Genomic DNA, 21,059 nt, shown 5'->3' with positions numbered 1-21,059 from the left:
TTGTTGTGGTTCTAATCAGACATCAGTGCCTCCTCCCCAAGGCCCCTCGGAGTATGCCCAGATTTTGCCCCCACCTCACCCAGGCCTGCACTGCTCAATGATTAGGATACCCGATAGGCCCATCCTGGGCTCCCTGGAGCTTCAGCATATCTATTCTTGAATTGCATGTTGCTGAGGGCAGGCTCATACTGTTCATACTGTGAAGAAAGCTGAGCACCGAAGAACTGATGCTTTTGAACTGTGGTGTTGGAGAAGACTCGAGAGTCCCTTGGACTACAAGGAGATCCAACCAGTCCATCCTAAAGGAGATCAGTCCTGAATGTTCATTGGAAGGACTGATGCTAAAGCTGAAACTCCAATACTTTGGCCACCTCATGGGAAGAGTTGACTCATTGGAAAAGACTCTGATGCTGGGAGGGATTGGGGGCAGGAGGAGAAGGGGACGACAGAGGATGAGATGGCTGGATGGCATCACCAACTCGATGGACATGAGTTTGGGTGGACTCTGGGAGTTGGTGATGGACAGGGAGGCCTGGCGTGCTGTGATTCATGGGGTCGCAGAGTCAGACACGACTGAGCGACTGAACTGAAGTGAACTGAGGGCAGGTTCTGAGCCTGTGTGATGGACTGTGTGCAGTACTGCTCAGGCCAGGGTTGAATGGACCGTTGCCAATGGCATGGTGACGATGCCATCTTGACATGTCTGCAGAGCTGGAAGGCGCTTACAGAGCTGTGGCTCTTGTATTAGTTCCCTGTGTTAGTTTTGCTGCTGTCGTGAATTATTACAAGTGTAGGGGCTTAAAGCAACTCATTTCTTCTCTTACAGTTCTGGAGGTCAGAAATTTAAAATGGCTTTGGCAGGGCTGCGTCCTTTCTGGTGACTCTGGGAAAAAGCCCACGTTCCTGCCTTTTCTGACTTCTGTAGGCTGCCTGCATTTCTCGGCTCGTGGCCCCACATCACTCCCCGCTCCGCTCCCACGGCCGCACGGTCTCTGCCTCTCACCCTCCTGCTTCCCTCTTATAAGAACCCTTTTGATTACACTGTGCTTATCTGGATAATCCAGGATCACGTCTTCATTTCAAGGCCTTAATTTAATCCCAAAGTCTTTTTTTTTTCAATCACATAAGGTAACATATGGGAACTGGGGTGTGGACCTCTTTGGGGGCCCTACCTCCAAGCCTCCCTCAGCTCCCCACACCTCAGACAAGATCTGTCTAAATGAGCAGATTCTGTGGATCCCAAGTCAGCCCAGTCACGGTATAATTTCTGTGGTTCTGGAAAGGCTTTCTAAACCCCTTCTCCGTACAGATGCCTCCTTAACCCACTACCTTCTGAAATCCTCCTCTTGGGAAACAAAGCGTCTTCACCCACAGTGAGAACTCAGGCTTAGTACAAGGCCTAAACACGTTTCTTCACACTAAGGTGTAAATGTTTGACAGCAAACCTTTCCTACCAGCAAGATCTGATTGGGGGAGGGGGGCACAAGTGAGGCAAGGAGGTGCCCAGTGATGGAGAGAGAGCGAAGGCACTTGGAAGTATGACCATAAAGTTTTAATCAAACAGAGCAAAATGGCCGCAATGCAGAACAGGTAGTGCTTGGAGAAGAGAAAGAAGACCATCTCCTTGGTGACATAAATTATGTGTATGAAGATGAAGCAGTACAGGAACATGGTGAACTGGTTCTGGGGAAGCAGGAGGTCCTGGAGGCCTCCCGAGAACTGTGGGGAGAGAAGAGAGTGGAAACGGCCAGCCGGGGCCTGGGCACCAGGCAGACCTGGGCTTCCTGCCTGCTCTTGTCCCTTCCCGAATGTGGCCTTTGGCAGGCTGTCTTCCTCACCCACGGTGAGGGTAATTGTGCCCACCTCACAAGATGGTGAGGAGGAAGAGTGGGACAAGAGTGAAAAACTCCAGGCGAGGCCGCTGGCACAGAGGGGACTCATCAGCTTTCACTTCTTGAGCCTGGCCTTAGCCCTCCTGAGTCAGGCCGCCGCCCTTCTTTCTCTGTACGCTCCATGCAGCCTGTGGGTCCCACATCGTGACCAGTCTCTCTCCTACTCAGAGATCCCCAGATCTGGACACTGGGTCTTGGGCTAGTTCCTGGATGGTCTCCCCTGACGCCTCACCCTTTTTGCTGGATGGTGGCCCAATGAGAGGGCATCCCTTGGGCACAAATGACTGTATCTGATTTTCTGGGTGCTGGCGCGTGTCACATCGGGACAGGCTGTGGTCCTTCAGCCCAGGGTGTGTCTCTCCTGTGGACAGGCAGTAGACAGGGGATGGGGCCTCCCTAAACCCTCAGGGTCTTGGGTGTGGGGGAGGGTCAGTTTGAGCTGTCTGGCTGATTCTGCCTGTGTGTTGCTCTTTTCCAGGATCTATATGATTAAGGTCAAACAGATCCCCATTTAAACTGTAGAAAGCATTAACATAGAAATGGAGTAAAAGCTGATGTAACTATTACGATCTGTAATTAAGAAGGCACCACACCTCTGGCTCATTCTTTAAAATATCTTTTCAACTCATGCCACATTTTTGGTAAGCAGGGTTGGTGATGCTCTAATTCACTAGAAACATATTCAGAGGTATTTTTCAATACAATAACAACTGTCTACCTACTCACCCACCCACCCAGAAAAAGAGAGTTGGGAGTTTAAAAATAAACTCAACTCTCCAAGGAAATGCACAGGACATAAAACGCTTTTGTAAAATATTGTTAAAGGTGGGGTTTTGGACACAATACTGTTGAAACAACTCCATAAAATGTGAAGGCAACTAAATAAAACTGAGCAGGGCAGAAAATAACTCCAGTAAAGCTGCTTCTAAAATGAATGGCAAGGAAGGCAGAAGACCAGAGGAAGAAACCCGGTGTTCTGGGCCAGGAGTGGACAGATACTGTGTTTCTCTGCAGACCTGGTGCGGCTCTGTGTCCATGGACTCTGCCACTGTTGGTGGTCTGCACGCTAATGACTGACATTTGTGATTTTTGATAACAAACTGTACATTTGTGAAACCTTTTAGACTTTTCAAAACACTTCCAATGGTCTCTTTTTTTAAGTGGAAGACAGAGAGCAGATAGGATTATAAAGATTTCCATCTCCTCCAACAAGGAGAAAGATTTTCAAACTAAAAAGCAAGTATTTCATGAGCAAGAAAAACAAAAGATAATTGTTAAGAAGCCAGTGTGTGTTCATTGAGAGCAAATCATGCAAAGCCAACCTAATTTTCTTTAAAAAGAACATGGACCAGTCAGTTGGGGAAATGCTATCATGTAATATCTTAATTCTGGGAAACTATTTGACTGTGTGTATCAGTACAGTTTTCTGGACAAGGTAGAGAAATGTGAGCTGGAGAAAACGTAACTCAAGGGTGCTGATTAATGGAACATTGCTAACCTGTAGGGAGCGCTTTTAGTGGTATTTACTTTAGGTCATATCCTCCTCAACAATTATAGCAATGACTTGGATAAAGCCAGAAGGCACGTTTCTCAGAACTGAGGATGACTCAGAACTCAGAACTGGGAAGCATAGCTAATACATTACATCCCAATAAAATTAAAAAGTGATGAACGTAGGTTGTTGCATTTGGGTCAAGAAGTGAATTGCATGAGTACATAAAAATGGTAATAGCTAATATTTATTGAGTGCTTACCTCAATGTGCCAGGCTCATTTCAGAGTGCCTCACATGTATTCTTTCATTTAATCCTCCCCACAACCCAATGAGGTAGGTATTGCCTTATAGATGAGCAGACCAAGGTTCAAAGAGGATCAGTAATTTACCCAGTGTCATGCAATTCATATGTTTCAGAGCCAGGATTTTAACCTAGAACTGTCTGATTTTAAAGCTCAGACAGTGCTGCTTTAAACAATAACATCTTTCATTATTTAGTGCTTATGATGGTCCAGCCAGTGTTAGCCACATCTCATTTAATCACACACAGGCTTTCTTATCCCCGTTTAGGTTAGGGGAGAGTGGCCCATTTCTTGCCAAAAGATATCTAAGTTTTAATTGACAGCAAGGCAGTGTGATCCCATAGAACAAATGCAGCCCTGATCAGGGGAGGTGTGTGTCTGTATGTGGTGGGGCGGGGGATGGTTTTATCAAAATCCACCAGCCAGGCTGCAGTGGCGGGGGTCGGGGCTGGGGGTGGGGGAGCATTGGAGGGGACCTGGTGGGGGGTGTGGAGGGGGGGCGGGGGCGGGGGTGGGAGTGTCTGCAGTCTAGGCCCAGGCATCCCGTTTTAAGAGATTGCGAGAAGAGAGGAGAGGGGTGGGAATCCAGCCAGAGAGGAAATGTTGAGTTTTCCCTGAGGAGGAAAACCGTGGACAAGGTGGTTCTGGGGCCAACCTTCCTTGAAGAGTTGGATCTGAGTTTAATGAACATGGAAGCTCTAAAGCTGTGAGCGGAGGTAGGGTGGGACGCAGCCACCAAATGGATAAAGTAGGCTTCCTGTGCAGGTCAGGGACGGGCTCCCCTCACCCCTAGTGTCCCGCACCCTTGGCCTCCGCGTGGGACCTGTCACCTACCAGGCGGGGCGTCGCCTGCTGCTGCAGCTGCTCCATCACCTGCTCGTGCTGCCGCTGGCGCTCGTTCTCCTCGTGCAGGTACTTGAGCCGCGTGAGTTCAAACTCCATGCGCACCTTCTCCAGCTCCATCTCGCGCACTGGGCTCTCCGGCGCCGCCGTGGCCGGGACCGAGGGCATCTCCGCGGGTTCGGGTCCATCGCCCGCCTGTCCTTTAGCGGCAGCGGGGCCGGCCTTGGAGGACAGTGACTTCGGTGGCCCCGGGCAGCCTCTGTCCTCACAAGTTTCCATCTCCTCCAGGTAGTCGTAGGAGGAGTCTGGCTTCAGGGTGTCTGCTTCCTGGGGCTGGGGAGACGGAAATGAGGGGATGGGAGGAGTCAGTATGGGGCGACCCCGCCTCCCAACCTACTGTGCACCCGCAGCCCCAGGCACAGTGCCCCCGGGGATGCTTGAAAGTGCGTTGTTAACTGTAAGCATCTAGACTGAATTCTTAGGAGAAACTTACACGGAGTTATCAGGACCTTGAGAGCTGAGAAGGAGAGGGCAAACTGACAGAGGAATGGCGCCCTAAATTTGCAAGTGGGTGTGATGGGGGAATTGAGTAGAAGTCTGTCTTCCTGGTGATCTTCAGATCGCTGCTTGCAGGTGACTCACCCCATCCCCACAACTAGTTTGAGATCAGTTAGATACCCAGTCGTCTAGAGGTTACAGAGGGAGGAAGAAACCTAGGCTCTGCATTGAGTACCTCTGTATAGGAGGACGCGGATCCCCATCTGTAGGAGGAAGAAAGCCACTCCCGCCCCCGACCCGTGGAGAGGTAGATGTGTGTGTGTGTGCAAGTCGAGTCTGACTCTTTGGGACCCCATGGACTATAAAGTCCATGGAATTCTTCAGGCCAGAATACTGGAGTGGGTTGCCTTTCCCTTCTCCAGGGGATCTTCCCAACCCAGGGATCGAATCCAGGTCTCCCGCAATGGGGGCGGATTCTTTACCAGATGAGCCACCTGGGAAGTGAAGAGGGAGATGGGGGAGATCAAAGCCAACTTCCGGTGACTTCACAATGTCGTGAAGGCTTCCTGGTCCCTGGATGCAGGCGGGTGCCAGTGTGGGGACAGGGTGCATGTCGCCCCCCTCTTAGCAGCTCTCTGGAATCTTCTAGCTCTCAGCCCCTAGCCCGTGGTGTCCCCATGGTGCTCTTCCTCCCCTCACTGGGACAGGCTGGGGCAGTGGGAAGAGGCAGCCTCCTTACCAACGCAGCCCTTGGCTTTCCTTCAGACATGGGGTCATCAGGCGCCATCTTGGGGAAGGTTGGGCAACTTTCTCCTGCCCCTCGGTCTTCCATCATTTCCCTATCCTCCGCTGCCATCCAGAAAGCCACAGCACTGTCAGTTGGGGCCAAAGGACATTTTTTGAGACATTGACATTTGGCTTCACAAGATTCCACAGCCCGGCCGCCATCACAATCGCCTGTCCTCATAATAACCCACATTCCACCAGTCGCTAGGGCCCCTGTGGCAGAGATAACTTTGAGGTGCCTTTTATGAAGAACTACAGGGTGGGCCTTCAGCACCCCTAGGGACCACTTTAAAAACTAGAATTCCCCCGCTTGAAATCCAGAATTCCATCATTTGACATCTCTTCTCTTGAAGTTCCTCTTTTAAATGCAGGCTGTATTGAGAGGAGTCACAATTAGCTCCACAAACCTTGTTATGGGCCTGATTTTGTCCTCTCACCCCCGCCCCCCACACTCATATGTTGAAGTCCTAGCCCCCAGTACCTTAGAATGTGACTTCATGAAGAGATAAGGGTCTTTACAGAGGTGATTATGTTAAAATGAGGTCATTAGGGTGGGTCCTTATCCAGTATGACTGATGTCTTATCCAGTATGACTGAGGAAACGTAAACACAGATGTGCGCCTGAGGAGAAGATGTGAAGATGAGGGAGAAGGTGGTCATCTAAAGACCAAAGAGAGAGGTCTCAGAGCTCTCCAGAGAGCCAACAGGAACCCCACCTGATACGTTCAAACAGAACTTATTAAGAAGGGGCTCAGGTGATTATGGAAGCTGAGAAGTGGCATGATCTGCTGTCAGAAAGTGGGAGACTGCTGAAAGCTGATGTAGAACTTCCAGCCTGAGTCTGAAGGCCTAGTAACCAGGAGCGCTGCTGATATAAGTCCTGGTCCAAGACTGATATCTCAGGCAGAGAGAATCAGTTCAGCTTTCCTCTGCCTTTTTTCTCCATTCAGGCCTTCAAAGGATGAGATGATACCCATCCACACTGAAACAGGCTAGTCAATCTATCCAGTCTACCAATTCAAATACTGATCTCTTCCAGAAGCATCCTCACAGACATACTCAGAAATAATGTCTAACAAATATTGGGCATCCCAGGGCCTGCTGCTACTGTTGCTGCTAAGTCGCTTCAGTCGTGTCCGACTCTGTGAGGCCCCATAGACGGCAGCCTACCAGGCTCCCCTGTCCCTGGTATTCTGCAGGCCAGAACACTGGAGTGGGTTGCCATTTCCTTCTCCAGTGCATGAAAGTGAAAAGTGAAAGTGAAGTCGCTCAGTCGTGTCTGACTCTTAGCGACCCCATGGACTGCAGCCCACCATGGGATTTTCCAGGCAAGAGTACTGGAGTGGGGTGCCATTGCCTTCTCCGCAGGGCCTAGTCAAGGTGATACAGAAAATTAGCCATCAAAAGCCTGAGACAGATCCTTCCCTCACAACCTTTAGCTGAAACCAACTGTGCTGACACCTTGACCTTGGACATCTAGCTTCCAGAACTGTGAGAAGATAAACCACTGTCATTTAAGCTTCCCAGTCTAAGGTGCTTTGCTATGGCAGTCCTAGCAAACTGATACAGCCTCAATTATTCCTCGAACACATTGAGTGGGAACAGTAAAGATTGGGTGCTGGGGAATATTTGTTGTCTTCAGTTTTATGGAAATGACAAAAAACATTGTTGGTAGTTGGAGGCAGGGTTGTGTATGGAGAGAGAAAGGGCTGCATTTGAATTCTAGCTTTGCTACTGTGTCTAGCTGGATGTCCAAGGGAAAGTTATTTCACATCTCTGAGGTTCTGTGTGCTTATTTGTGGAGGGATAAGGATTTGCCCACTCCCCTGCCCTGTGGCTTTCCTAGTAACTCGGCGGGCAGAGAACCTGCCTACATGCAGGAGACACAGGAGATGTGGGTTCAATTCCTGGGTCAGGAAGATCCCCTGGAGGAGGAAATGGCAACCCACTCCAGTACTCTTGCCTGCAAAATCCCATGGAGAGAGGAGCCTGGTAGGCTTCAGTCCATGGGGTCGCAAGAGTCAGACACGGACACCACTGAGTGCCCAAGCGCTATGCTGCGCTGTAGCACTGATGTGAAAGTAAGCTACTGTCCTTGCCCAGTACCTCCTATACAGGGGCTATGAAAATGACAACCATACCATCTCTATTACAAGAGAATTTGTCGCTGGAGAGAAGAAAGTGCTCAACTGCTACCTTCTTGAAAGGTGGTTTTTGGCCATGCCAGGCAGCTTGCAGTATCTTAGTTCCTCAACCAGGGATTGAACCCAGGCCACAACAGTGAAAGCCCAAAATACTAACCTCTAGGCCACCAGGGAACTCCCCATTGCAAATCTTTATCTGAACCATGGCTTTCCTCTCCCGGAATTATGATGGTGACCATGGGAACTATCTCACAGTTATTGTGTAAGATGTTGATCCTGTGTCAGGCACTAGGTGTAGGATTTCCAGATAAATCTATTTAAGGGTGTCCAGTTAAATTTGAATTTTAGATGAATAATTTTTAGTATAATAGGTTCTGAAACTTGCATGTGACATATTTATATTAAGAATTCTTTTGTTGTTTATCTGAAATTCAAATTTATTGTAACTGGGGATCCTGTGTTTTCATTTGCTAAATCTGCTGGTCTTAACTAGGAGAGACCTGCCCCAAGAAACAATTATATATGACTAATGAGCTGCTATTAAAAATCACCAAGTACTCAAGTGTATAATAAGTGGTAAGTGTAGTTGTATCAATTGTATATCAAACAACCATAAAATCTCAGTGATGTAACAACAATAAACATTTATTTAAATCAGACATCTAAGAGTTGACTGATCTAGGCTAGGCTCCTCTGGGGGCTTGGTCAAGGCATCTTCTTCCTTTTCTTGGGGCTGGTGGGCTGGCCTTGACATGCTCTTTTCATGGCAATGGGAGAAGTACAAGAGGTCTTTGAATTGGCATACCATCACTTCCATCTTATGCTATTGGCTTTGGCTTTGACCAAACTCAAAGTCGAATGATGGGCAAATGTACTCCATCCTTTTAGTGGGAAGAACTGTGAAGACATAGTGTAAAAGTGTCAATATGAGGCAGTAAGAAGAGTTGGGGCCCATAAAACAATCTGCTGTTGTAGTCAAGAAGGTTGGTGCTGCTCTGACTGGAGCTGCTGGGGAAGGTTTGGTGGAAGAGGTGACATGAAGGGCAGTCAGGATTTGGGCAAGAGGATCAGCATGAGCAAAGTCTTGGCTGATAATTATTATCCATTTGTCTTTCCATTTCTGCTCTCTGCCCTTCTCCATCCTACCCTTTCCCTAGGAGGTTGTCCTCCAAGAAACTGCATGAATTCATTAAGCAAAGCAGTATATTCCAAGCAAGCAAGATGTACTCTCATTTCCCCTGTCCCAAAGTAAGAACTGCACATACCTGACCTTAGGAGACTCTATAGGAAGCTGGGAGATAGCAGTCATGAGCTTTGGGTTGGTTTGGCACTTCTTCACCTTGAAAAGAATCTCCCCTCCTCCACTGAGCCGAGGGAAGGGAGGCTATAGTAAAGCCTCTTGAGGGAACAAGGAGACAGGATCGCACGGGAGCCCCCGGGGACTGTGCTGCCTTCAGCAGCCAGCACTGGTGCGCCTTCATGTGCTTTGTCATTGTTGCTTGGCTGGCTCTGATGTTTCTGCTTCTCTGTGTCCTCCCACTTTAATCAACATCCTTTCTCACTTTTTTCCCTGTCTCATAGCTTTAATGTATGTAAGGTTTCTGCTTCCTCCCAATTTCAGCATATTGTAACCTGAGCTTCTCATAACCCTTCACAGCCCTGACTGCCTGGCCTCTCTCTATGCACTCAGTGCTGTGTTTGTCTTAACTGTCCTAGTCGTCATGATGTCCTAGTTGACTTTCCCAAGAGCAGGAATCAGAATGACCTGCTTTGTCTCTATGTGGGCAGAGCTTCTCATTCTAGCTGCTGGCAGCCGTAGATTGGAAAGATGTCCAGCCCAGCTGGGCGGGCAGTGGAAAAGTGGAGGGACGGGGAGGCAGGGCCATACAGAACAGTGGGCAGCAGCCTTGGGTGGCTCCTAAGCAGGACCTGAGGGTGGGTGGGGGGTCAGTTTCCATCAGAAGGTCCATTGGGTGCAGCAGGCACCATGTTGAAAGTTGATGGACAGATTCATATAGTAAAGTGTCAATTGTTTTGGCAAATAACCCAATGAGAGATGTGTATGTATATTAGAATGGCACTCACAGACTTCCATGCCCATTATCTCATTTGATTCTCAGAATGCCTGATGAGGCCATTTAAAGCAGGTGTAATTATTGCTTCCTGACAAGCAAGGAACCTGAGTCACACAGAAAGATGAAGTGATCAGTGTCTGAGTGCAGAGGACGTTAGTGGTTGAGCTACGACGGGAATGTGGGCTTCCCGTCTCCTTCCCTGATGTGTTTATACTAGACCATAGGATGGTCTTTCAGGCTCCAACTCTAAGAGGTAAGATAATTTTCTACTTCAAATAAAAGAAAGATGGGTGTACACGGATGTGTATTACAACATTGCTTATAATAGCAAAAGACTGGAAAAAAGTTAAATTTCCACTAGAAGCAATCTGGTTAGTGCTGTATCCATACCAAGAATACTATGCAGATTTTTAAAAGAATAAGACTAAAGAAAAAAGTAACAAATAAGGTAGATGCATTAGCACAATTATGGAATGCTCTCTAAGATATATTACTCAGTGGAAAAGCAAAAGCAGTGCTTTCCTGTATATTAAAAATAGAAAAATATATTATACTGGTATATGCCTAGAATATGCCTGTAAAACCATACAAGAAACTGGTTCATGATGGCTGTGCCTGAGGTGGGAGGATGGAGGGACTGAGGATTTGGGATAGGACAGAGATATTCCTAACTGTATAGCGTTTTGTACTCTTAAGCTTTTTTTTTTTTTTTAAGCAATGTGCATATAGTATGTTTTCAGTTAAAATTTTTGGAGAGAGGGGGGTTCAGGATGGGGAACACATGTATACCTGTGGTGGATTCATGTTGATGTATGGCAAAACCAATACAGTATTATAAAGTAATTAACCTCCAGTTAAAATAAATAAATTTATATTTAAAAAAATAAAATAAAAAGTGTCTGGAAGAGAGAGGTTTTCTGAATATGAGTGAAAGGAAGTTTAGGCTGTGTAATCTGTTCTAGTTGAAGACAGGTAGGCATCTGTAAGCCACTGGGTCATGCCCATCCTACATGCCATGCCCCCACCTCTGTGCGCCCTCTCCCATCTGGGGTTGCCCTCACTTCCACTGGGGACAGATGTTCAACTGCCAACATGTCCTCTTCCCTTTCTGGCTGCCTCAGCTGCAGACTGCTGGGATTCTGAGACATTTCAGCTCGGGTGTGCTACATTTAGACTGTATGAGTTTGAGTAAGCTACAGGAGTTGGTGATGGACAGGGAAGCCTGGCATGCTGCAGTCCATGGGGTCGCAAAGAGTCGGACACGACTGAGCGGCTGAACTGAACTGAATAGTAACACCAACAATAGTTTACAATGATCAGGCGCTAACCAGCCACCAGGTACTGGGAACTTTTCATGGATCATTTTGTGTAATTTTTCAGAGAAATCCTATGAGTTAGGTGCTATGATTATCTCTGTCTTCACAGAAGTAGTAACTGAGTTTCAGAAAGGCTTAGTCGCCTGCAGGTAGGATCAGGTGAAGCCTGGACTTAAGCACCACAGTCCCTGTATTAAACCCCTTCCTGCTGGAACTAGAGAGCAGTTTCTATTTTCCTGACGGAACCCTGGCTGATATACAGTGAGTATGCAAGGGGAAGAGGAGACCTAAATGCTCAGAGGATTTGCTGGGTGCATCTGATGTAAGGACACATGCTCCCAGGGTGTATGCCAGGATGTATATGAAGGCATGTGTATGGCTTGCTCTCTGCATGTCCCCTTGTCCACCAGTCCCCGCTTTACCTGCACCCTCCTTTCCTGACTATCCAAACCTCCTAATCATGGAACTTCACCGGTAACTGCCTACATGTTTGCCCCTTGCACTAGCTAGTGATTGTTCTAATCCTTAGTCCAGAACAGGTCCACCCGCTAGTTTATTACAGGGAAATGTCCACCCTCCTGATGCTTGTTAACCAAAGGGGCTGTGAGGGCTGTACCCCAGCAGCTGATTTCCCTGGTAACTGATGAACCAACCTGACATCAATTCCACCTATAAATGGTAGCCTCCCTGACTTCAGATGTGTAAGATCCCCTATCCAACAAACCGTTGATATTAACAGCTCTGTCTCTGTTTCCAGGCTCTTTCTTTGGCCTGCAGACTGGGCCATAACAAGACTTTCAGGCCTGAGGAGTGCAGCCCCACAGCATCCATATGAGCATTTTATCAGTCAGGGCCTCATCAGAAGACAGAAGCCACACAGAGATTCTAACAGGGAAGGCAGAATGTAAAGAATTATTAACTAGTGACAGGGAATTGGCTACTCGGGAGTAAAGACAACTCTAAATAATACAGGAATGAATTTGGAGCGGTGCCTCTCAGAGGCTGAGATTCAGATCTTGCTGGAGAGGATGTGGCTGGAGTCATTGAGCCTTGTTCACTGAGGTCAAGGTCAAGCTGGAAACTGACCGTGGGGTGCCAACAAATCTCACCTGGAAGGTGCCTAGAAGCTGGTGTTAAACTTTCCAGGAAGTCATTGGAGAACCTTAGCTAGGAAACCTGCTGGGACAAGCTTCTCCTAAGATGCCCCTGAGACTCTCTGGAGATGAGTACCACGCCCAGCACTGAGAGAGGAAGAAGAAAGCAGAGAGCACCAGAGCCAGGAGAGGAGCCCTTTCTTCCTCTAATGTCTCTTCAGTTCAGTTCAGTTCAGTTCAGTTCAGTTCAGTCACTCAGTTGTGTCCGACTCTTTGCGATCCCATGGACTGAAGCACAACTCCCTATCTATCACCAACTCCCAGAGTTTACCCAAACCCATATCCATTGAGTCAGTGATGCCATCCAACCATCTCATCCTCTGTCCTCCCCTTTTCCTCCTGCCTTCAATCTTTCCCAGCATCAGTTCAGTTCAGTTCAGTTCAGTCGCTCAGTAGTGTCCGACTCTTTGTGACCCCATGAATCGCAGCATGCCAGGCTTCCCTGTCCATCACCAACTCCCGGAGTTCACTCAGACTCATGTCCATTGAGTCCGTGATGCCATCCAGCCATCTCATCCTCGGTCGTCCCCTTCTCCTCCTGCCCCCAATCCCTCCCAGCATCAGAGTCTTTCCAATGAGTCAACTTTTCGCATGAGGTGTCCAAAGTACTGGAGTTTCAGCTTCAGCATCATTCCCTCCAAAGAAATCCCAGGGCTAATCTCCTTCAGAATGGACTGGTTGGATCTCCTTGCAGTCCAAGGGACTCTCAAGAGTCTTCTCCAACACCACAGTTCAAAAGCATAAATTCTTCGGTGCTCAGCTTTCTTCACAGTCCAACTCTCACATCCATACACGACCCTTGGAAAAACCATAGCCTTGACTAGATGAACCTTTGTTGGCAAAGTAATGTCTCTGCTTTTTAATATGCTGTCTCGGTTGATCATAACTTTCCTTCCAAGGCACAAGTGTCTTTTAATTTCATGGCTGCTATCACCACCTGCAGTGATTTTGGAGCCCCCCAAAATAAAGTCTGCCACTGTTTCCACTGTTTCTCCATCTATTTGCCATGAAGTGATGGGGCCGGATGCCATGATCTTAGTTTTCTGAATGTTGAGCTTTAAGCCAACTTTTCACTCTCCTCTTTCACTTTCATCAAGAAGCTCCTTAGTTCTTCACTTTCTGCCATAAGGGTGGTGTCATCTACATATCTGAGGTTATTGATATTTCTCCCAGCAATCTTGATTCCAGCTTGTGCTTCATCCAGCCCAGCGTTTCTCATGATGTACTCTGCATATAAGTTAAATAAGCATGGTTTCAAGATACAGCCTTGACATACTCCTTTTCCTATTTGTAGCAAGTCTTTTGTTCTATGTCCAGTTCTAACTGTTGCTTCCTGATCTGCATACAGGTTTCTCAAGAGGCAGGTCAGGTGGTCTGATATTCCCATCTCCTTCAGAATTTTCCAGTTTATTGTGATCCATACAATCAAAGGCTTAGGCATAGTCAATAAAACAGAAATAGATGTTTTTTTCTGGAACTCTCTTGCTTTTTCAATGATCCAGCGGATGTTGGCAATTTGATCTCTGGTTCCTCTGCCTGTTCTAAAATCAGCTTGAACACCTGGAAGTTCACGGTTCACGTACTGCTGAAGCCTGGTTTGGAGAATTTTGAGCATTACTTTACTAGCGTGTGAGATGAGTGCAATTGTGCGGTAGTTTGAGCATTCTTTGGCATTGCTTTTCTCAGGGACTGGAATGAAAGTGACTTTTCCAGTCCTGTGACTACTGCTGAGTTTTCCAAATTTGCTGGCATATTGAGTGCAGCACTTTCACAGCATCATCTTTCAGGATTTGAAATAGCCCAACTGGAATTCCATCACCTCCACTAGCTTTGTTCGTAGTGATGCTTCCTAAGGCCCACTTGTCTTCACATTCCAGGATATCTGGCTCTAGGGGAGTGATCACACCATCATGATTATCTGGGTTGTGAAGATCTTTTTGGTAGAGTTCTTCTGTGTATTCTTGGCACCTCTTCTTAATATCTTCTGCTTCTGTTAGGTCCCTACCATTTCTGTCCTTTATTGTGCCCATCTTTGCATGAAACATTCCCTTGTTATCTCTAATTTTCTTGAAAGGATCTCTCAACTTTCCCATCCCATTGTTTTCCTCTATTTTTCTGCACTGATCACTGAGGAAGGCTTTCTTATCTCTCCTTGCTATTCTTTGGAACTCTGCATTTAAATGGGTATATCTTTCCTTTTCTCCTTTGCTTTTTGCTTCTCTTCTATTCACAGCTATTTGTAAGGCTTCCTCAGGCAGCCATTTTGCTTTTTTGCATTTCTTTTTCTTGGAGATGGTCTTGATCCCCATCTCCTGTACAGTGTCATGAACCTCCATCCATAGTTCATCAGGCACTCTGTCTATCCGATCTAGGCCCTTAAATCTATTTCTCACTTCCACTGTATAATCATAAGGGATTTGATGTAGGGACTTCCCTGGTGGCTCAGATGGTAAAAGCGTCTGCCTACAACGCGGGAGACCCAGGTTCGATCCCTGGGTTGAGAATATCCTATGGCAGCCCACTCCAGTATTCTTGCCTGGAAAATCCCATGGACAGAGGAGCATAGTAGGCTACAGTCCATGGGGTCACTAAGAGTTGGACACGACTGAGCAACTTCACTTAGTTCATGATCTGAGCCACAGTCAGCTCCCGGTCTTGTTTTTGCTGATTGTATAGAGCTTCTCCATCTTTGGCTGCAAAGAATATAATCAATCTGACTTCGGTGTTGATCATCTGGTGATGTCCATGTGTAGAGTCTTCTCTTGTGTTGTTGGAAGAGGGTGTTTGCTATGACCAGTGCATTCTTTTGGCAAAACTCTATTAACCTTTGCCCTGCTTCATTCTGTAATCCAAAGCCAAATTTGCCTGTTACTCCAGGTGTTTCTTGACTTCCTACTTTTGCATTCCAGTCCCCTATAATGAAAAGGACATCTTTTTTGGGTGTTAGTTCTAAAAGGTCTTGTAGGTCTTCATAGAACCGTTCAACTTCAGCTTCTTCCTATTACTGGTCGGGGCATAGACTTGGATTACCGTGATATTGAATGGTTTGCCTTGGAAATGAACAGAGATCATTCTGTCGTTTTTGAGATTGCATCCAAGTACTGCATTTTGGACTCTTGTTGACTATGATGGCTACTCCATTTCTTCTAAGGGATTCTTGGGCACAGTAGTAAATATAATGGTCATCTGAGTTAAATTCACCCATTCCAGTCCATTTTAGTTCGCTGATTCCTAAAATGTCTACATTCTTGCAGTCTCCTGTTTGATCACTTCGAATTTGCCTTGATTCATGGACCTAACATTCAGTGCCAACAGAAAATTGGATTAAAGATTTACTGAGCATGGCCCCGCCCATCAGAGTAAGACCGAGTTTCCCCCTCAGTCAGTCTCTCCCATCAGGAAGCTTCCGTAAGCCTCTTATCCTTCTCCATCAGAGGACAAACAGACTGAAAACCACAATCACAGAAAACTAGCCAATCTGATCACATGGACCACAGCCTTGTCTAACTCAAGGAAACTGAGCCATGCTGTGTAGGGCCACCCAAGACGCACGGGTCATGGTGGAGAGTTCTGACAAAATGTGGTCCACTGGAGAAGGGAATGGCCAACCGCTTCAGTTTTCTTGCTTTGAGAACCGCATGAACAGTACAATGTCTCTTTAGCGCCCTCTGCTGACAAAGCTTAATATCAGGGGCTAGCAAGAGAGATGCTTACAGGGCTTTGCTTCAGGATCAGGAGCTGGGCAATTAAGAGTGGATTTACAGTTGAGAGGCAATAAATTGATAACTGACATAGCATGTAGGTGCTAGGAATTCAGTTCGCTGTCAACACAGCTGCCTCAGTACCCCAGGGGAAGGTGCTGCCTTTTGAGAAGTTCACCCAAAATGATACTTCACAAGCCCCTTCCAGGTTCATGACCCTGTGCTGGATACCGAGGCTCATCATATGTACTTCTCACCTTTGTGGAGCATGCAATCTAATTGGAGAGGGACAATGCTTCTTGACATTCTCTAGGCACACTCAATATGCCTTGCTGACTTTTTGCTGGCAGTTTTCTCAGCCTACAAAACCCTCTCTCCTTTATCTCTACCTATGAAAGTCCCTCCAGACTTCAAGGCCTATCCCAGCTACTGCCACCTGTGAAACTGTGTCCTCTGTGCATCTCTAGCTGCCTTGTGTTAAGTGACCTGGTGCTTGTCTCATTTTCCCTCTAGAGCAGGATGAGGGCAGGACATGCTGTCTCACAGCAGAGGCAGTGGCCCTGATCAGGCTGCAGCTCCCTTCTGGCTAGTGAGTGGGAGGTACATAGGCCAGAGTGGCAGGCCAGAGGGTCAAGGAGCTACATTTTCTCCTTTTCATCCTTACACCCTCCAAGGAAAACCAGAGGCCTTACTTCTGACCACTTTCCTTGTTTGATCTCTCTATTGTGATATGAGTAAATGAGCAGCAGATGAATCCCCACAAAAGTGGATATAAATTAAACGCCTGGGAAGTACAGTGATGGGTGTGGGAACCTTGCTATCTAAAAGAATTATATGTATCATTTCACAAAGCTGCTTCCCTCCCAATCTCTAATTTCTATAAATCCAATGGCCATTTACATGCTGGGCTTACTGAAGCAAAGCCCACCAGTGGTGAAGCCTGAATACAGGTGCCCTTATGCTCTAACCAAGCTCCAATCCTTTGGCCACCCGATGTAAGGAGCTGACTCACTGGAAAAGACCCTGATGCTGGGAAAGACTTAGGGCAGGAGGATGAGATGGCTGGATGGCGTCACTGACTCGATGGCAGTGATCTGAGCAAGCTCTGGGAAACAGTGGAGAACAGGGGAGCCTGGTGTGCTACAGTCCATGGGGTCACAAAGAGTCGAACACAACTTAGTGACTGAACAACAACAACAATGGTTGGCAAAGAAACAACGTCTGGTGGCCACCAAAATGAACTCGCTAGGGATTCATAGATTTCCACATAAAACGTAACTGGAAGTACTTGAATGGGTGTTTTTTCAAAATTACTGTATTTGTCTTAAAACTGTCTGAACAGAACATAAGCAACAGTTGAATGTAAGAGAAGTGGGGCTTATACAGGAGGGGGTTGGGAGCCAGCTTCCGAAACGACAGTTTAAGGTACCATTCGGCAATTTTTTTTTAAACACAAAAAAACATTAGCATAAGAAAACTACTTTGAAAAGAAGATCTACAATATTTGGACATAAAGGAGTTGGAAGAGGACGACGGAAGGGGGATTCAAACAGCCAGGAGCCCCAAGTGTGGACACGAGGCACCCTGCTGCACGGGTGAACGAATGGGTGTTGTGGGAAGCAGGAAACTTAGCCTGGTGGCCAACACGTGGGAGGCGCTCAGTCAGCAGATGTGTGTATTGTGGTCCCATAGAGTGGGTTTCCCTGGCGGCTCAGAGGTTAAAGTGTCTGCCTCCAGTGCAGGAGACCCGGGTTCGATCCCTGGGTCGGGAAGATCCCCTGGAGAAGGAAATGGTAACCCACTCCAGTATTCTTGCCTGGAGAATCCCATGGACGGAGAAGCCTGGTAGGCTACAGCCCATGGGGTCGCAAAGAGTCGGACACAACTGAGCGACTTCACTCACTTCGCTATGCTCTAACCAGGTGGAAGCTCCTGGTGGGAGGCCTACTCCAATGAAGAGTTGGCATAAGGATGAAATTCTGGACTTGCATTGTTCAGAGCTGGAAACGGGGCATGGAGATCCTCCAGTTTGGGCCTCAGGGGCTTTCAGCCCTGAGGCTGAAAATTCAACCAATTTCTGAATAACTCCTCTGAGGTGGCAGGAAGGGCCCAGTGGAGCACTGGAAAATGTTCTGACCCAGGGATTAAGGTCCTGGAGTCCTGGGTCCAGCTCTGCCATTGGCTAAGCCAAGACCCTGGCAAGTTATTGGAACCCTCCAGGAATGCAGTTTCTGCACATAAGCACTGGGACCATGAAACCTGCCCTGCTTCATATAGGCCTGTTATCCTTGTCCCCACATTACCATAGGTGAGCTAGGAGCTAGATGGGACAGCTGCTATTACACTTGCCCTGAGCTGGTATTCTAGAATGTCCTGAATGAGGTATGGAACGTCTCCCCTATGCTAATGCTGAAGTAGCCCCCCAAAAGCCTTGAATGTTTCACCAGACACTCCTTTTTCATTTCATGTAACTTATCATAAACTTATTCCCGTAAAGAACGTTCCATCCTTCCCTCACAGCTGCAAGAGTCAGGCGACCTTAATTCAGTGAAGCACCGTTGGCCGACACTGCCCCCTTGTGGTCCAGCTTGTCCTTACGGGGCCGCTTTCAGCCTAGGAGTTTTTCTGGAGGTTCTTGCTCCTGGGTCATTTGCAGAATTCTCAGGTCACCCCAGAAAAGCTAAATCCACAAGCCCCCTGGGAGGCATTCCAGCTTGAAAGAACTCCTGATGGCAACCCGGATCTCCAGAACTGGCTGTGGAGTCTGTGTTCCAGGCGTGAGAGTAAGGTGGGCGGAACAGGAATACTCATCAATTGATTATAAACAGAACCGTGGGAATGAGACGAGCAAAGGAAGGAGCCACTGAGGGGGTGGGTCTTTGTCCATGGGGACCTCTAGCAGGAAGGAGTCAGGAGCCATCCAGTAGGAGGAGGCATAGGAGAACAGTTACAGCAGCGTCTGGCTTTGTCCTGGGCCCTGGGGTACAACCCCCAATCCTTGTGAGGGTGAAAGGCCACAGGGCTGCAGGCCCCAAAGTGGAATGACAGGCAGAAAATTAAGATACCAGGAGGGGTGAATGTGGCAGCGAATCAACTTCTGGGCTTGGAAAATAAGGTGACGGGGCAGGACCAAAGCACTCAGGTCTTGGACCTGGGGTAGCAGGTGGCTGGGTTTCCAGAACTGGGGGCTAGGTTAGAGCAGGCCTGGACCTGAGTGTGACCTGTGCCTATAAATGCTATGTCATCTCACAGGGACTAGAGGCCTCTGGTTAGACAGAAGTCTCCAGAGGGGAATCAAACCTGTGGGAAAGGATTAGGGGCCTCTTGCTGTGAGTGAGATGTAATCATTGCAGGCCAGTGTTTAGATTTTTACAGGGTTGCAGGTAAGCTGTGGGCTTGGCAAATTCTGAAGGAGCTTAGATTGTGTTTCTTCTCTGCTGGCCCTAGCAGGGCCCTAGCTCCCCTCTGACAGCTCAGGTTAGCTCCCCCCGGCACCCGCACCTCCAGCTTGAATATCTGCCCTGAGCCTCAGAGTAACTTCCCAGCCCAGAAAACAAAGGTGCCACCTGTCACTTGAGAGGGGTCACATCTACTGACTCACACCTTGTGGTGGTGGCTGACGGAGACTCAGGAGCATCTCCCAGGCTTATTTGCACTCGAACTAATGTCAAGGCCTCCACACACCGATGGTGGAATTTTAGGTGCAGAAGCAGAATAATGGAAGAGATGGCTGGGAGTTTGGGGAAGGCCCCTGAAAATTCCGCGCTGTGCCACAAGATGACAAAAACCCCATCAGCTTAAAATCCCAGCATTCACAGTGGGAGCCTCCCTAAAAACCCACATGTGGGCCATGGCTATAGCGTCTCTGCTGGTGAGCAGCCACTTGCATTGCTGGCAGGATCAAAAATGGTTCGCACTGACAGGGACTGCCTAGCACCTGTGTCTCACCTGTGGTTTACAGGTGTTTTTGATGTAATATTTGCTTTCAGGTGTCATCTTTAAGCAGCATTTCCTGGAAAGCCAAGACTAAGGGATGCATGTGAAGATCAAGTTCCCAGGACCAGATGGGACCTGGGAAGCACTGCAAACCTTCTCCCCCTCCCCTTCCAGAAACTCCCAGTTCACATCTGCATAATGAAGGTCTAGCCATGAAGGAACCTGTTTAGCCTGCAAATTTATTTGCTCTAGACTCACTCTGCCTTGTGTGCTCTGTGTTTCCTGCTCTTAGAACTGCCTATAAGACTCAAGGGACCCCACCTTAGGGATGCTGGCTCATTATTAGAGGGTGGGCTGAAATGAGCTTTGACATGCAGAAGCTGCCTGAAAGTCTCTGACTCTGGTGTACCTGAGTTCCCAGCAGCTTCCAGGGGTTTCCATAGCAGTGTCAAACTACTTTCATTATCTATCTTGGCTACTACCTTGGCTCATCCCCCAGGGGGATTGGAAGTAGGTTTGCCAGATTTAGCCACTAAAAATACAGGAGGACCAGCTGGGACTGATGGCAAAGCTCCAATACTTTGGCCACCTGATGCGAAGAGCCAACTCATTGGAAAATACCCTGATGCTGGGAAAGACAGGGCAGTAGGAGAAAGCGGTGGCAGAGGATGAGATGGTTAAATAAAGTCATTGACTCAGTGGACATGAGTTTGAGCAAACTCCAGGAGATGGTGGAGGACAGAGGAGCCGGGTGTCCTGCTGCAGTGCGTGGGGTCATAAAGAGAAGGACACATCTTGGCGACTGAACAGCAGCAAAGCTAAGCAAGTAACCGTGTTTTAGCATAAGTGCATCTCGTGAGGTGTGCCAGCCCTATCTGGAAGATGCCTGAGAGGTGGGGTGCCTCTGGGAACACGTGG

At 47.8% G+C, this 21,059-nt stretch overlaps 1 protein-coding gene and 1 long non-coding RNA gene across 3 annotated transcripts; one reads left to right on the top strand and one right to left on the bottom strand.

The window, feature by feature from the left end:
* Positions 1–1,117: 1,117 nt before the first annotated feature.
* On the bottom strand, positions 1,118–5,885 carry TMEM247 (transmembrane protein 247). Of its 2 annotated transcripts, none has more exons than XM_040224748.1 (3): positions 5,769–5,885; positions 4,523–4,864; positions 1,118–1,719 (listed from the first exon to the last, which is right to left on the bottom strand). In XM_040224748.1, the coding sequence occupies exons 1-3, from the start codon at positions 5,883–5,885 to the stop codon at positions 1,414–1,416; spliced, it is 765 nt and encodes a 254-aa protein (XP_040080682.1). In that variant the 3' UTR covers positions 1,118–1,413. The 2 variants fall into 2 exon arrangements, with proteins under 2 accessions (XP_040080682.1, XP_040080683.1); XM_040224749.1 differs by having other exon boundaries at positions 4,523–4,858.
* A 3,231-nt stretch (positions 5,886–9,116) lies between these two features.
* On the top strand, positions 9,117–20,362 carry LOC120851745. The gene is made up of 3 exons (XR_005718403.1): positions 9,117–9,207; positions 10,080–10,287; positions 20,195–20,362. It is a non-coding gene; the product is annotated as an uncharacterized LOC120851745 (long non-coding RNA).
* The last annotated feature ends 697 nt before the right edge of the window (positions 20,363–21,059 follow it).

Source organism: Oryx dammah, unplaced genomic scaffold (assembly GCF_014754425.2).
Source record: "Oryx dammah isolate SB20612 unplaced genomic scaffold, SCBI_Odam_1.1 HiC_scaffold_25, whole genome shotgun sequence".
Taxonomy (NCBI): domain Eukaryota; kingdom Metazoa; phylum Chordata; class Mammalia; order Artiodactyla; family Bovidae; genus Oryx; species Oryx dammah.
The sequence above is the reverse complement of the archived record's forward strand: the minus strand, read 5'-3'. Positions and strand labels throughout refer to the sequence as shown.

What these genes read in the sequence shown, in the direction of transcription:
- TMEM247 (XM_040224748.1), bottom strand. Translation starts at nt 5,885, where the DNA reads ATGGCAGCGGAGGATAGGGAAATGATGGAAGACCGAGGGGCAGGAGAA. An exon ending in GAAAGCCAAGGGCTGCGTTG is followed by an intron (nt 4,865 to 5,768) that starts GTAAGGAGGCTG and finishes CCGTCTCCCCAG; the next exon opens with CCCCAGGAAGCAGACACCCT. An exon ending in AGCAGGCGACGCCCCGCCTG is followed by an intron (nt 1,720 to 4,522) that starts GTAGGTGACAGG and finishes CTCTCCCCACAG; the next exon opens with TTCTCGGGAGGCCTCCAGGA.